This window comes from Carlito syrichta, unplaced genomic scaffold, assembly GCF_000164805.1.
Source record: "Carlito syrichta isolate Samal-C Ts95f unplaced genomic scaffold, Tarsius_syrichta-2.0.1 Scaffold116229, whole genome shotgun sequence".
Taxonomy (NCBI): domain Eukaryota; kingdom Metazoa; phylum Chordata; class Mammalia; order Primates; family Tarsiidae; genus Carlito; species Carlito syrichta.
Window position 1 is genome coordinate 201143 of NW_007060325.1, and position 17083 is coordinate 218225.

Genomic DNA, 17083 nt, shown 5'->3' on the forward strand with positions numbered 1-17083 from the left:
GGTCACCAAGTGTATCAAACCCAACCAAGAGAGAAACAGCAGCAAGAAAAATATCCCAGGCTGACTCTGAGCACAAATTCACATGTTAAGTTCTTATGAATTTGGTTATAAAGAACTAGTCTTAACTTTTTATCTCATTAAATAGATATTGAGGCTAATAATCATCTATAGAGCTCTACATATTATCCCATTTTCATCTATGTTGCTACAAAACTGTCAGCTGCAAAAAGGTACTGAATCATCTATCCATAGAAGTGACAGTATAATGCCATGTTCCAACTGCTTTAATCATTAACTATTTTTTTGAGTTCTACCTAACCATGAGTAAGAGGAAAACTAAATATTGACTTTAAAACTCACCTAATCAGTTAATATCAACAAGCTTTTTTTTAATAAAAGAAAAGAAATATTACACCAGAAATCATGACAAACAGTACAGATATATGACACCAAAAGATTGATTACTCTAGATGGGAAGACATGAAAAAACTTTGAACAATTAAAAAACAAGAGATGAAGAGCCAAATGATATAGGCTGGACATGCAGTTGATATATTAAGTTTAGGTTTAAGGTGTAAAAATGAGGGGCTGGGGCAGGGTCTAATGAATCTTGAAGAGCAGAGAGCATTCTAGAGAAGACTCCACAAAGACCTCACAAGATTATCATGATGAAGATAGTATTTCAGAAGTATCCTGAAAAAAGAGGGAAGAGAAGTGAGATTAGTGAATCTACATGGCCAGAGACCAAGGAAATACCACTTATCACATGAAGATAATGAGAAAATACTGCTTACTACATATAATGTAATAAGAATCAGGACTAAGATTTGTATGGAAAGTGTGAAAACCGAAAAGGCTTGATCCTAGAGAGGCTATGGAGAAAAACTATACAAATAAAAGAAAAATACAGAAAATCATATCCCTCCAAAGAATGCAAATTGGCATAAATGAGGATGACAACATCACTGAAAGTTTAAAAAGTGTAATGCAGTTTGAGAACTGAGTGGTCAACTTTTGGTCTGGTCAAAAAAAAAAAAAATCCAAAAAATTGTCTGTTAAAACTTTTGTACAAAAATAACTTTATCTTGCCCTATTCTTTAAACACATTATTCTGAGAAACAACAATATAAAACAAATTAAACTCCATTCTAAACACACGAGAAGAAAAGTTTATTATATGTAACAATGGCTGCTGAAGAAAATCTATAACCTTTCTTAGAAAATGACAAAGATTATCTTCTTGACCAAACTCCCACCAAGCTCCTTTGGGCCTTCATCTGGACTAAGCCTCAACCTTAGCCTATAAAGGTTTGAACAAACACTAACAGTTTCTAAGAGCTCAAGGCTCCTTCTCTAGGATGACCCTACCCGTTGCATCCCGAAGTACCTGCCTGAGAAAACAAGGCTGCCAGAAGAATTTACTGTTAGTTCAAGCCAACACCCCTATCTTCCAATCTGTGTGAGTGGGCAGGAGCCTACCTTCCATAAGCACCAATGAGTAAACACAAATGGGTTTCACAAGAACCAACTCCTTTTCTGCTTTTTGTAACTTTTCATTTCCCTGGCTACCGCCATTCTCCCTTTGAAACACAGTCCCCTCTGTACAAACAGGACTGGAGATTAGCTCTTTCCCCCACTGTCACTAGTTACTGAATAAAATCTGTTTTCACTGTCCTAATGTCTGGTTGTGTTTCTCTTTGACAAAATCACTTTTTAAAAAAGCAATAAATCTAAAACAATCATGACCTTAATTATGAACCATCTAATTCACGACTGAAAAATTTTCTGATATATCAGATATATTAAAAAGGATGATCAAGAATTTTAAATCAATCAAGTATCTGTTCTCTGTAATATCTGGAAGAAGTCAGCAAGGGGATTACTAGATTACTCCTTCAGATCCTTCTGCCTTCACATAAATTTCTGTATTGTCATCACCAGGGAGAATAAGGGCCAGCTGGAAGCCAGAACTTCACCTGCATGCATCTTACTATGTAGTAAATCCTAACTTGTACCCCATAACTCTAAATAAATAAACAAACAAATAAAAAGATCCATCCGCTTTCAGCCTCATCATCACAAAAAAAATTTACTTATATTTACTCACCAAGTTTTGAAAATTCCTCCTTTTTCTTTGACCAAGTATAATACTGCAAAAGACCTTTATAGGCCTGAATAAAGTTAATTAATATTTCCCGGGAAGAGGACTTTTCACCATATCTCCATGTCTCTGCCTCACTCAGATGTCTCTTTGCATCCTCAAGCATTCCATGATGCAGAAGATATAATGCATGTTGTAAAGAAATCTATAAAAATAATAAGAAAAAGCCCACTGACATTTAAGTCATCTGATAACCACTATTCAAAAAGTTCAGTAAATATATGCTGGACTAAGGCCTTGTTAGGATACAAATGTGACATTGTCCCTGACATCAAAATTTTTAATCTAGCAAAAAGGAAAAATACATGAAACAATTAACCCTATGTTAATAAGAGCTGAATTATGTAAACTCAAGTAACACGGTGTGATATAGTGAAAAAAACAAGAGCTTTGAAGACAATGTCCGGGTTCATATGCCACTTAAAAGCTAAGTAAAACTGGGTAAATTCACCCTTGTGAGTGTCATCTGTTACGTGAACCAATTATTATTAACACTTCAGAAGGATGTTTTGAGGATTAAATGAGATGATATTTGCATACCATCTAATGCCTAGTTTGCCCAATAAATACAACCATTTTATATGCGTTATATAAACTCAGTGAAAACATCTTAATAAAGATTATTGAAGAATGGCCTTGGTTCAGATGGAAAGGAATGTGTATCTCTGATATAAGAGAAGTAAAAAGAAAAATTATACAAAGAATGAGCATTCTTTGTACAAGAAGGGAGGATATTATAGAGGAGAATAATGAAAAGTACAATTAATCAATATGGGTAGAGCCAGATCATAGAATTTAAGATCCTCATCTTAAAGCATTGCAATAATTTCTCAACTGGTCTCTGCATTCCTGCCCCCCTAAAAACCATCTTTCAAGTGGCTACCAAAGAAATCTCGTTAGTCATGTGTATAAAATCCTTCAGTGGCTCCCACTGTCCATACAATAAAATCCAGACTCCTTAGGTTTGGCACACAGGGCCCAATCTATTTCATTTCTCCTGGCTTGCTTCACAATCACACAAGTGATTTTTAGAGTTACTAACATATCAAATACAGGGCTGTCAAACTCTTTATTATTCTCACCATGCTAGACTATCCTTTTCCCAATCTGCCTAGTGAACACCCACTAGCTTTTCCAAACTCATCTCAAATATCACTTCCTTTCTTTTTCTGACTTCCCAACGCATTAAATCCCACTGCTCTCCAATTCCAGAGAACTGGCCGTTTTCTCCTTTATTTTCTCAAATGTTGCATACCTACTAGGGTATCTATAACACTGCGTTCCATTTACATGTTAGTATCCCTCTACTGCAAACCACATTTAGCGCATTACCTAGAAAACAGCAATATGTGTTTTTAAAAATATTTACAATAAAAAATGTTTTAAGGTCTATCCTAATTATCACCTTCAGACTCTGGAGTGAGAAATGAATTTCCCTTCCAGCTTCTTTACTTCAACTGAGTAGATTCTATGAGCCAAAAGAAGCCTAACCAACAGTTTAGTAGAAACCTAGCCAACAGTTTAGTTGAAATTCCACATTCCCTTCCCAATCAAAAAATGGCTTTCCAGGTTCTATCTAAAATAAGATATGTGGAGCACACAACATCAATACAGGTCATTCCTTTTTCCAATTGTTCAGTTAGAAAGCTCTTCCTTAAGTGGAACCATAGCTGCCTCCATTGAATTTCCACTCTCAGTATACCTGGTCTGCCGAGAACAAGATCATAAAAGAGGATCTGATCTAAAATGAATCCTAAACAGGGGAAATCTGTTTTCAAAATCAGAAAGCAGTGAGAATGTAAAATGGTGCAGCCACTGTAGAAATCAGTTCGGCGATTCTTAAAAATGTTAAGAATAGAACTGTGTGGTGTGTGTGTGTGTGCGCGCGTGTGTGTGTGTGTAAAACAATCCAGCAATTCTACTCCCAAGCATATACTCAAAGGAACTGAAAACAGGGACTCAAACAGATATCTGCACACCAGTGTTCATTGAAGCATGACTCACAATAGCCACAAAGTAAAAACAACTCAACAGATACATGGATAAGCAAAACGTGATATACAATAGATTATTCAGTCATAAAAAGGAATAAAGTTCCAATACAGGCCACAACATAGATAAATCTTGAAAACATCAAGCTAAGTGAAATAAAGTCAGATACAAAAGGACAATTATTGTATGATTTCACTATCTACATGAAATAACTACAATATGTAAATTCATGTAGATAGAAAATAGATTATAGATTACCAGGGGCTGAGGAGAAGAGGGAATGGAGAGTTACAGTTTAATTAGTATGAAGTTTCTGTTTGGGGTTAAAGGAAAAGCTTTGGAAACAGTGGTGGTGATGGTACAACACTGTGAATATAATTAATACCACTCAATTATACATTTAAAAATGGTTAAAATAGCATCTTTTATGCTATCTATATTTTACCACAATAAAATATGGAAAACAGAAAAAATAAAAATCAAGAGCCAGAGAGTAAATATTTTAGACTCTGCAAGCCATATGGTTTGTCACAATTTTCACCTCTATAATTGTCATGCAAAAGCAGCTACTGACAACATGGAAATGAATGAGTATGGCTTGCGTTCCAATAAAACTTTACGGTCATTAAAAAATACATACATATTTTGGAATGTCTCAATACTTTTGGACAAGTCTTTTATTTAAAAATATATGAATTTGGAGAGAAGACTTCACCTAAATATTAGGAACATTAAAACATGTTCACATATCAAATCCTCATCTTGTTTAGTTCTTTCCTTTGTTCAAAAACACCAATTCTAAGTCAGGCACAGTGGGCTCATGGCTGTAATCCCAGCACTCTGGGAGGCCAAGGTGGGAGGACTGCTTGAGTCCAGCAGTATAAGACCAGCCTAGGTAACATAATGAGATTTTGTCTCTACAAGTAAAATAAAAATAATAGTCAGGAGTAGTGATGCACGTCTTTAGTCCCAGCTACTCAGGAGACTGAGGCAGAAGGATCACTTGAGCCCAGGAGGTCAAGGCGGCAGTGAGCCGTGATCATGACACCACACTCCAGTCTAAGTGACAGAGTAAGACACCAACTCAAAAAAAGAAAACCAAAAACATCAACTCTAAGCTTCTTACTTATCCAGATGTCTTATCCTTCTCTCATGCTTTTTACATTATTATCTACCTTATCATTAGTAATTTAAGGAAATGAACATTACAAATGTAAATTAACAAAGCCTATATTCTCACCTTTAAATAATTCATGACACCAATATTTTTCATCCGGTCAGCAAAAGCACTGAAAGCCTCCACGTTGCTTTTGGGATGATAAAATAGAATTTCACTTCCAAGCCGCCAAATAATCTGTCAAAGCAGAAATCACTACCAAAATGTAAAATTCTTGCCTTAAACAATTTCTGCCTAAGGAAGTTATTACTTTTTCTGATTATAACATTAATAAACAACTTTTAATTCCTTTTCCTAGAGATTACTACTGTCAACATTTAACTATTCTTTACTCAATAAGATATTACATCCTTTATAATATTTTCAATCTTTTAAATATTATTAAAGTATCAGGTAAGTAGCCTAGGGAATATAACGAGACCTCATCTCTACCAAAAAAAAAATTAGCCAGGTGTGGTGGCATGTGCCTGTAGACTCAGTTACTCAGGGGGCTGAGGCAAAAGAATCCTTTGAGTCCAGGAGTTCAAGGATTGAGTAAGCCATGATTGTGCCACTGCACTCCAGCCTGAGAGACAGAGTAAGACTATGATGCAAAAAAAAAAAATCAGATAAGTATAATAGTGCCATTATTCACACTTGTAATCCTAGAACTTTGGTAGGCTGAGGTGGAGGTGGGAGGATTGCTTGAGCCCAGAAGTTTGAAAAAAACCTGGGTAACATAGCAAGACCCCATCTTTACAAAAAAAAAAAAAAACCCACAAAAATTAGCCAGGCATGGTGGCACGTGCCTGTAGTCCCAGCTACCTGGGAGGCTGAAGGGGAAGAATTATTTGAGTCCAAGAGGTAGAGGCTGTAGTAAGTCATGATTGTGCTACTACACTCTAGCCTGGATGACAGAGCAAGACCCTCAAAAAAAAAAAAGAAAAGAAAGAAAGGAAAGTATAATAGTACCACTATTAAGTTAGTAGTCTAAAGAAGGTAGAGAGTTAAAATACATATTGAATATCAATTTTTAATTAGCATAAGAGGAAAAATATTAATGTCAGATAATTGGGTTCTGGTAACACTGCGTTCTTTTTAGCCTCATCTTTATCATCTACAAAATGCAGGCAAGCCATATGTTTCCTGAGAGTCCACCAAACTCTACAAATATTGACTATATTGAGGATGCAAGCTGAAGAATTTTCAACAGCTATGGACAAATTTTAATAAAAAAATTTTCTCAGATCATCAAAACTTTGGTAACAGAATCTGGCACTCTTCCTTTTTCATGGGAGTAATTGTGTAATTCCCTTACTCCAATTTAAAGTACTTGTAATCCCGTGCCTTTGGGAGGCTGAGGTGAGTGGACTGTCTGAGCCCGCGGGCTAGAGACCCGCCTGGGCAACTTGGCGAAACCTCATCTCTACAATAAATCAAAAAATCAGCTGGGCGTGTAGCGCATGCCTGTAATTCCGGCTACTCAGAAGGCTGAGGCGGAAGGATAGCCGGAGCCCATCAGGCAAGGCTGCGGTGGCCAGGAGCGGCCACTGCACTCCAGTCTGGGTGACAGAGTGAGACTCCAACTCAAAACAAAACAAAACAAAACAATATCAACTTTAAATTAAAGTAAACTTCCAATCAATTTTTTTTCTAATAACATACACACTAGTTGCATATGCATACACATATATATATACTATCACTGGTATAATGATATATACATAATATTATTTGATATAATGATAATATTCATCTTTCCAACTCAGAGACATCAAGATTTCATTTGTAGAATATCAAACCATAGTATTTGGGAGTTTAAAGAAAACTAGATATTATCACAGTTGTCCTTAAGCCCAGTTAAATATAAGAATCACCTGGAAACCTATTAGATAAATGTTCTAAATATTCAGACTGAATCAGTAGGACTGGGGTGCCATACAGGAATCTACATGTTCAACAAAAGCCCCAGGTGATTCAAATAGAGCCAAACAAGTGTGCAAAAACTCTGATCCAATTCCTTCATTTTACAAAACAAAACCTGGACAGAAAGAACCTTGTCCAATGTCTTACTGAAGTATATAACTTTAGTTCATAAACTAAATTTTCAATCAGTGCTTAAACCTTTTTCTTTCAGAATTTTTTCCCTATTAGATAAGCAACTGATGCAATGGCTACTGTATTAGTAAAAAGCTATTTCAGATACTCATATAAAGTTATTTGTGGATAAACTTTCACTGAACAAACTTAACAGTATATGCTAACCATTATTTTATCCCTGTCCTGAGAAACTTACATTCTATGTGGAGAGAGAGACAATAATCAAGAAACACAACAATTACATTGTCAACTGTTATGGGACAGAGAAGTAATGCAGCTGCAATTTAAATAGTCAAGGTAGGCCTCATAAAAAAGGGGCCCTGAAGGAGAATAGCCACAGTAATGGCTGAGGAAAGATCTTTATAAATAAAGGAAAAAGTCAAGGCAATCAGGTAGGAGTATGCCTGGCCCACTCAGGTAAGAACAAAGAGGCCAGTGAAGCTGGAGAAGAGAAAACCAGTGAGAAAGTACAGGCTGAGTATTCTTTATCCAAAATGCTTTAGGAACAGAAGTGTTTCAGATTTGGGATTTTTAAAAATATCTGCATACACATGAGATTAGGGATGGGACCAAAGTCAAAACACAAAATTCACTTAAGTTTCATCTACACTTACACACATAGCCTGAAGGTAATTTTATACAATATTTTTAATAATTTTATGCATGAAAGAGAAGTTGTATATACTAAATCATCAGAAAGCAAAGATGTCACTGTATCATGTCAGCACTCAAAAAGTTTTGGACTTCACAGCATGTCAGATTTCAGATTTTTGGATTAGGGATGTTCAACCTATAACAGATGAGTTAGAAAGGTCAAAAGTTTGAGAGTAAGCGCATCTTACAAGATTGTGTGTGTAGGGCAATTTATGAGGACTCTGGCTGAAAGGAGTGACATGATCTGATTCATGTTTTAAAAGGCTCACTCTGTATTATTAGTCAGTAGGAAAATGCAAATTATAACCAGGACAAGACACCACTTCATAACCACAAGGATGACTATAATCAAAAATACAGAAAATAACAAATGTTGGCAAGAATGTAGAAAAGTCACAACCATCAAATATTGGAGACATAAATAGTGTGGATACTTTGGAAAATAGTGTGGCAGTTCCTCAAGAAGTTAAACACAGAGTTATCAAATGAACCAAGAACTCCATGCCTAAATAGAGAAATTAAAACAAACTCCCACACAAAACTTCCACGCAAATGTTCATAGAAACATTATTCATAATAACCAAAAAAGTGGAAACAATCCAAACGTCTAAACAACTGATGAATGAATACATAAAGCACGGTATGTCCATATAATTGAATATTTCCTGGCAATAAAAATGCTACAACATGGATAAACCTTGAAAACAATACACTAAGTAAAAGAGGCAGAAGCCATTGACCAAAACAGAACACATACTGTGTGACTCCATTTATATGACATGCCCTAAACAGAAGATTAGTAGCTGCCAGAGTCTGGCAGCTGGGGGGAGGGATAGGGAAAAGACTGCAAGTGGATACAGGGTTTGTTTTGCGGGGATAAAAACATTCTAAGTTTAGAATGTGGTAAAGGTCGCATAACACTGCAAATATATGAAAAAATACTGCACTGTGCAATTTAAATGAGTGAATTGCACGGTGTGTTAATTATCTCTCAATAAAACAAACAAAAACTCAACAGGATCACTCTGGTTGGAGAAAGAAAATTATCCCATCAATTGTTTTGCTGAAAGAAAAATGTAAAAAATAGGGCATAGACTATGGAGAAAATGGGCATCAAGAGATGATTTTAAGATAAAAGAAATAACACAATATATGATGATGGGAAATCTCCCATAAAAATGGGAAAATAATGACACAGGGAAAAGGAAGAAATATTAAAATGAATGAATGAATATTGAGGAACCTAAAAAATTCAAACTATTTTTAGTTCCTTTAAAATAATAATAGAGAAAGTGTGCAAAAAGTGTCCCAATACAAACTCTCTACCCAAAATTACTTTTAGCAAAATCAGTTTGAGATTCTAAAACTATTGTGGGTGGAGCAGGAGGCAGAAGCTCCTGGGAACTTATGATGTCTTCCAGCAGACTCCCACTTTGTTTACCTCAGGTGCAGCTTGCCTTTTGTGGCTATCTGAATCCTCCAAGGTCTGAAAATAACTGTGCATGTATTCTGCAGCTTTCTGCCATTGGTGCTTCAGCAGAGCTTCTTGGATTAAACTTAAACAGGCACTCGTTGTCTGAGCAAAATCCTTCTTCCTTTTCCCTCCAATGGCTATAAAGACAGAAAGAGAAGAGTCTTTACCCAGTGACTCCAATTCAACTACTCAAACAACTAATAAGCAATTTTAACAAGTAAACAGGAGGTATTCAAGTGTCAGCTTCACTTGAAACAAACTCTTGAAACAAACTCTTCCATACCATTTCAACTATGTTTAGCAAATTCTTTAAAATCTGTAATTTGATGTCCTTGGCTATGAGAGCCACCAGATTCTTCAAATCCAATTCAATCATCCTTTAATCCTTACACTAAACAATTTGAGGAGAATCTCTCAAGGAGGCCCCCCAGGAAGCACAGTCCCAGGTATTTAGAATGAATAAAAACCACCAGGGTCATCCTAGGCGTGGTCCTTATAACCCACCAATGTTCTGAAAACTCCAAGTGGGCTTTTATTTTTTAAGGATCAAGTTCCTAGTAACTCAATAATATTAAATACAAATGAGATTACAACAGTTGTAGATATAAGCATTTATATCTAAAATTTGAAGTTCCCATGTTAATAAGACATTTGGGTTTATTTACAGCCTCATTACATGAGTGACCAGTGGCAATGCTGCCTCCTCCTCTTTTCCCACCACTACCAGACCCCTCAAGGCAAGCTGGGCACCCTTATCGTTTCAAGTACACAAAGACCAATAGGCACTTTGTAAAGATATTTTTAAAACAATCAACTTGCAGATCAGTGGCTTCCTTATTTACTATTTCCTAAAATTATTCTCTTAGAGAGTTGTGCCTACAGTAAAGGCTTCACAATCAAAACCATTACATATTACCTGAAGGTGAAAATACAGGTGTTAAATAAGCAAGTGATTCTAACATCTCCTTTTGCAAGTTAGGTGATCCCCAATTCTTTGCTTACCAAAACTGCAGAACATCATTTTTTTAATAATAGATCATTATGTAATTTGTCATGGATAATTTAGAAAAAGTTCAAGAACCTGATGATACACAGCTATAATTAAATTCCATTCACTGCAAGCTACTTATGTGACTGAGGTTTCACAGAATTTATGTCAATTAAAACAAAATACAATAGAAGTAATGTTCTTTTCTCATTCTAGAAATATATGTCACCTATAAATATATGAAATAAATGGGAAAAAAATGATAGATAAAAGTTATTTACTTTACTGAGGTAAAAATCAAATTTTTATTTGTTAAAATTTAACAACATTTTAATACATATGTTATTTGGTCAGCTTTGTACCACCGTTAATTATGATGATGTCTCAACCCAGAAGAAATCTTAGTTCTTAAAAATTTACAGGATATTAACAAAAAAAGAGAACAATATAAAATGTCCAGCTAACATGAAATTTTTGCCTCAATATAAAATTTTTTAATTGTTCTTTTTTTTTTTTTTGAGTAGGAGTCTCACTCTATTGCCCAAGCTGGAGTGCGTGGCACACTCACGACCACCGCACCCTTGACCTGCTGGACTCAGGTGCTCCTTCTGCTTCAGTCTTCCAAGTAGTTGGAACCATAGGTGTGTGCCACCATACCTGGCTAATTTTTTATTTATTGTAGAAATGAGGTCTTGCCAAGTTGCTCAGGTGGGTCTCGAACCCATGGGCTCAGGCAATTCTCTCACCTCTGCCTCCCAAAGTGCTGGGATTACAGGCGTGAGCCACTACGCCTGGCCAAAATTTTCATATTTTTAAAAATGGATAATGAAAGGTTTTACATCCCTATACCACTTAGATTCCACATTTTTTAAAGAAATATAATAATTTCATTTTTAAATGCCACCATGTGCTGAAAATTATATCTCTATTAAACTTACAATAAAATTCTTAGGTGGTACCTTAAAACTACACAAGATATTACACAATTTTTCAAAAAAAAAAAAAAAATAGGTGATAAGTGAAAAAGTTTAAAGATACTGCTCTAAACTAATGTGCTCAGACTTTTTTAATGTACATACAAATGAGATGGAGATCTCAATCCTTGCTACGCATTGTGGTTCTAGAACTAGCACCATTAGTATCGCCTGGAAGCTTATTCGAAATGCATGATACTATGCCCCACACAGTTCCCTGAATCAAGTTGCTCAGAATTAGCAGCAATATCAGGCAGCGACCCTAGGGAACTGACAAAACTTCTCATCCTTAAAACATCTTTTACTCACCTAAAGGACAGTTCTCAGGCTAAGCTCCCTTCTACCTCTTAAGTTTTCACTTTAGACAACTGTATCTAAATCCTTGTCTTCCAATTTAGCCTAGTTATCTCAGGAAAATCTCTTCTCTCATTTCATTCTTTAGTGAGCAAAAGATAATCTTCCTTGTTGCTGAAAACTTTAAGAATAAAAATTGTCAAGGAAAATAAATGTTTACATGGAAGGAGATGTACAATAAAGACCAATGTCAGGCAGGTGCGATGGCTCATGCCTGCAATACTCGCATTTTGGAAGGCTAAGGTGGAAGGAATGCCTGAGTCCAGGAGTCTAAGACCTCATCCCTATGTAAAAGAAAAAATGTAAAAAAGAAATAAACTTTTAAAAAAGAGCCAATGTCATCAACCTAACTTTTATGCCTCCAAAAGAATGTGGAAACTTGTCAGTCTGTCAACAAATATTTTTTGGGCACTACTGTGTGCCAAGCACTATTCTAGGTTCTCAGCACACAGTTTTAATCCAGACTGGCCCTGTCTTCAAAGTCTTTATTCTAAGGGGCCTGCCTTCAAAATGCCAAAAGACACCAGAATTTAAAACAAAATACAGTAAGAGTTAGGCAATTTTGTTTTCCTATTATGGCTAATTACCAGTACAATGTCAATTACTTGCAAGTATTTTCTCATTGCATACAGAAACCATTTTGGGTTTAACAGGTTACCTTGTACATATGAAATATTTCTAAGGATGTACATTCTGTTCTTACATGTATTTGCTTGCAGACTGAATCAAGCTCTCTATGGGACACTAGTGACAGAAACATACCCAAGTATAACTTAACTAGCAGGAAATTTAGATTACTAGTTGCCTATAAGGGGTGAAGTAGCACTACCTCTGAAGTACCATTCATTCAAATCTGGCTTAAGCCATGTATGTTAATCTAGAAAAAATAAAATGAGGAAAGAAAAAGAATTATTATTTGTCAACACTCACTATGCATGATATGTACTTTACATATATTATCTCATTTTTCAAATATATCTCTGGTTAAAAGTATAGACTTTAAGATCAGATCGACCTAAGTTTGACTCCTGATACCACCACTTAGAATTTAACTTGAGATTGTTTCCTCATATCTAAAATGCCTAGCACATAGATTTCCCGAGGATTAATTTATTGAGGTCATTAAATGAAATGAAACTCAGATTTTTTTAAAAAATGGAAGCTAAATTCTGAGAACCAAGGAATATGCCAAGGGGGGAGAGGGTTGGGCTAAGAAAAATGTGTATGAGGACAATAAGAAGTGCTGGTTCAAATGTATTCCTAGGATTACACCACCCAACATGGCAGCACACAATAACTTCTTTTATATATTCTTATATCCATATAATTTATGAATTTACACCACAGAAAAACTTGTTTGTTAGATATACATTGATAAAAAAGGAAGGAAATAAACTCTTTTTTAGAATTCTATTACACAATCTATACTGTTAAGAATAATTTCAATGCAATTCAGCAGAAACTTCTTGAACACTTCCTCTAGGTATGTTCTCCTCAACAGTGGAGACCATATCTTCTTCATCTTTGAATTCCCATTATTTACCCAATGCCAGAGATGAAATGACTTGCAAGTATTGCTGGGAAAAAAAATGTATCTACCATACAGACGATTATTAATTGAAGAGCAAAAAAATTCTAAAAGAAAAGGAAATATATTTCTTATTATTTTTTTGCATAAATCCTAAAGAAAAAAAACCTCACATATTCCTATCTTGAAAATTAAACCAGCTTTGTTATTCATTTTGTATCCATACTGAATCCTACTACCTTCTTGCAATGAAGTTAAAATGGTTCCGTGTTATTTTACTTACCCACAGATTCTATGTAATTTTGAAGCCAAGGAAAATGCATTCCTGTACCAGAGAGCACAGATTTGTCCACATGCTCATCATCTGTCACAGGTTTTGTTGATTCTTCACTGGAATCACTCATACCTATTACAAACTGAGAGTATCAGTTACTTTTTGTCTATCTTAACCCACAGGCTTCTGAGCTGTACAGAAAAACAGCCATCTTTTTATCTCATAACTATCATTTGATCAGCAAAATTCTTTATAACTGGTAGCTCTTTTAAAGTAAAAAATGAAATTAATTATGTCAGCAACAGACAAAATGAACGACCCATTCAGAAAAGACAGAACCACTGTTTCAAGTTCATACAAAAATAAATGATACTGCCCATCTAAATTTAAAGAAAACCCTCAAGTCTAGAATAAGAAACAGCAAAACGCATAACAAAATAATATAACAAACACAATAATAAAAAATAGCAGCAACTAGTATTTATTAGGCCCTATGTTCTAGGCATATAAACTATCTAATTTAATCCCTACATCAATCCGAAAGTGGGTAACGTTACTTTCTTCCATGTTCATGTTGAAAAAACTGAGGGCCTTAGTGAAATTATATAATCTGCCTAACGTCACAAAAAAAGGTGAGAAAAATATTCTAAAAGGTGAGGACAATAACCTCGGAAACTCAACACCAAACTACTTGGCAGGACTAGGATTCGGGGCGTGTGCGGAGGGAGGTGAAAGGCAGTTCGACCTGACGGTGGGACACGAACCAAGAAAGTCAAATGCTAAACCGAGTTTGGACTTTACCCTCACGATGCTCAGGGCTCCTCTCCCTCGCTCCCACACACAAAATCGAGGGTTAGTGCCGTTGATACTATCTTCTAGAATTTCTCAAATGTCCCTTCTCTGCAATCCAACAGCACTTCCTTCAGAACACCTTCACACTGTGTCTAGAGCACTCCAGAGTAACTTTCTAGTTACTCTGCCTCAGACTGTGCTTCTCCGCGTTACAGTGGGGGTAAACGCTTTAAAATCATATTCTAAGGTCAGGTTCATGAATCTAAAACAACAGCTGGATATGAAACCCATTCGCCAGGTATTTTGAGAAGTCTTTTTACACAGCCAACCTTCCCAAATGCTCCAAGGCCCAAGCCGGCGTCAGACAGTTGCCTCGGTAACCAAAGCTTCTCCGCCCTCTGGTTCTTAGAAACCAGTTTCAGGAGAAAGTATCAGGAGAACACAAATTCATGCTAGTATAACCCTCCCGTTCCATTTAAACGCAGGAACCCTGGATGACAGCCGCAACACTTACCTGGAGCTTCTCTGAAAAATTCAAAACCCAGTCTCGCGACTCCGGAACACGTGAAGAATCCTTACCGGAAGCAGAGTTTGCGAGCGCTTTGTATGAGCATGCGCAAAACCTGCCGTGGGCGTTCCGGCGGCGCACTGACTCAGCTCCGACCCAATGCCTCCTTCGCCGGCAGTGATGTGATTAGCTTCGCCTCGACCCCCGGAAGTGAATTTCGGAGGCGACCCGGAAGTGACTGTAGACGACTTTGCTCCCATTGCTTTGCCCGGAATTTACCTTTTAGTTTGTCTCAGCTGGCAAGTGGGAGCCTTTCATTACTAAAGGGGGAAGGGTCGGCGGCTGGACGAAGGGAGCAGTTAAAACGGCAAAGTGTCAGTTTACCCGAGGAAGTTATTGTACGACGAGCCTTCGGTTTCTGGTCGGCTCACGGGCGCTCTGCGCGAGTGGAGGTGTGGCTGGTGGCTCTGACAAGATAATTTAATTGCTTCCTTGAAAATGCTTTTCTCTTTTATTACAATTTTTTTTTTTTAAGAAAACAGGAGTTTATTAAGAAGACAGAAAAACTCCCACAATTGGAAGGGACCCGAAAGAGGGTTACCCAAGTACAATTTTGGTTTTGAATTTAGTTGACTGCCTTCTTCACAATTTAGGCAAGAATCTCTTTTTTCTTTTGTTCTGTGGACCCGTCTGGTGTCAACTTTCATGAAGGACATTGACAAACGTATATGAAATAGGGGTCGAAAGTAAAATGGTCAAACCATGTGAAATGAGGGACTGTTGAGGAGTTCTAGGGAAGATGACTATAGAAAAGGGTAAGAGACTCCTGGAAACACATTTCTTTTCAGTATTTGGAGGGCTGATCTTTAAAATAAGGGTCAGACTCTTTCCATATCATCAGAGCAGAACCAGGACCAGTAAATGAAAGCTAAAGGGAAACTGCTGTAAAGTCATTGCAAGAAAGAATTTTGTTCACAAATAAGGCTGCACAAATAATAGCATAGGCTCCCCAGGATTCTCTGAGTTTCCTCCCTGAGAGTGAACCATTTAAGTAGAATAGAGGATCAGAGGAGCGGTTTAAGGGTCTAGTGACGAGTACTTGTACATGGGTTTCTTAAAATACTATTAATATTTGATTCTATATGGTCTTCATAAAAGATATGTAGTAGTTATGGGCTTGCAAGGATTGTTCCTTCTGCTGCTCTTTGTGTCATTAGTTCTTGCCCTCACTTAAGTCTGTGAAGCTTAACTCTACAAGGAGGGCACACACGACATACATAAGTCATTAGCTTCTGGTCTACAAGTGTAGTCTGGCTACATTTCTCTCATTAGCATGAGGTATAAATTCACCAAAACCCCCGGGCTCGGTGGCTCAGCCTGTAATCCCGTGCCTTTGGGAGGCTGAAGTGAGTGGATTGCCTGAGCCCTCGGGTTCGAGACCGCCCGGGCAGGCGAGACCTCATCTCTACAGTAAAATCAAGAAATTAGCCGGGCGTGGTAGCGCGTGCCTGTAATTCCGGCTACTCGGAAGGCTGAGGCGGAAGGATTGCCGGAGCCCAGCAGGTCGAGGCTGCGGTGGCCAGGAGCGGCCACTGCATTCCAGTCTGGGCAACAGAGTGAGACTCCAACTCAAAAAAAAAAAAAATTCACCAAAACCAATCCAGAAACAATTTTATATGGCTAAAAGTTTATGCTCGTGAAAATGGGGAAGCATTTTCTGATTTTCCTTGAAGTTCTCAAACAACCTCTAGGCATCAGTAGATAGCAGCAGGAAAGTTAAGAACTAATATCTTTATGTGACCGGTCTACCACGTGTCTTTCCCATGGTACAATTCTGTAGAAAATATGGGAGAAGAAAGGTTTAAAAAAAAAAAAAAAAAAGGGCTATACCGCGTCACATCTAATACCATAGCAAGATTAGAAGAAGAGGAGGTAAGAGTAGAAGGAGGAGGAAGAGAAGGAGAGAGGGAAGGACAGGGGAGGGGAGGGAGCAGAGCCAGGCATGGTAGTGAGTAACGGTAGTCTCAGCTACTCGGAAGGCTGAGCAGGAGGATAGCTGAGCCCAGGGGTTCAAGACCAGCCTGAGCACATAATGAGACCATGTTTCAAAAAGAATGACATGACAAAT

At 37.0% G+C, this 17083-nt stretch overlaps 1 protein-coding gene across 1 annotated transcript in view; it reads right to left on the reverse strand.

Annotated features, from left to right (window-relative positions):
* The window catches only part of TAF1A (TATA-box binding protein associated factor, RNA polymerase I subunit A), a 29394-nt gene extending 14306 nt beyond the window's left edge, over positions 1-15088 (reverse strand). Inside the window, exons 1-5 of the mRNA XM_008074196.2 lie at positions 14962-15088; positions 13665-13797; positions 9505-9674; positions 5394-5507; positions 2108-2306 (exon numbers count right to left, since the gene is read on the reverse strand). Coding sequence (XP_008072387.1) covers positions 2108-2306; positions 5394-5507; positions 9505-9674; positions 13665-13785 — 604 coding nt within the window. The 5' untranslated portion in view covers positions 13786-13797; positions 14962-15088. The remainder of the gene's footprint in view (positions 1-2107; positions 2307-5393; positions 5508-9504; positions 9675-13664; positions 13798-14961) is intronic.
* Positions 15089-17083: the final 1995 nt, after the last annotated feature.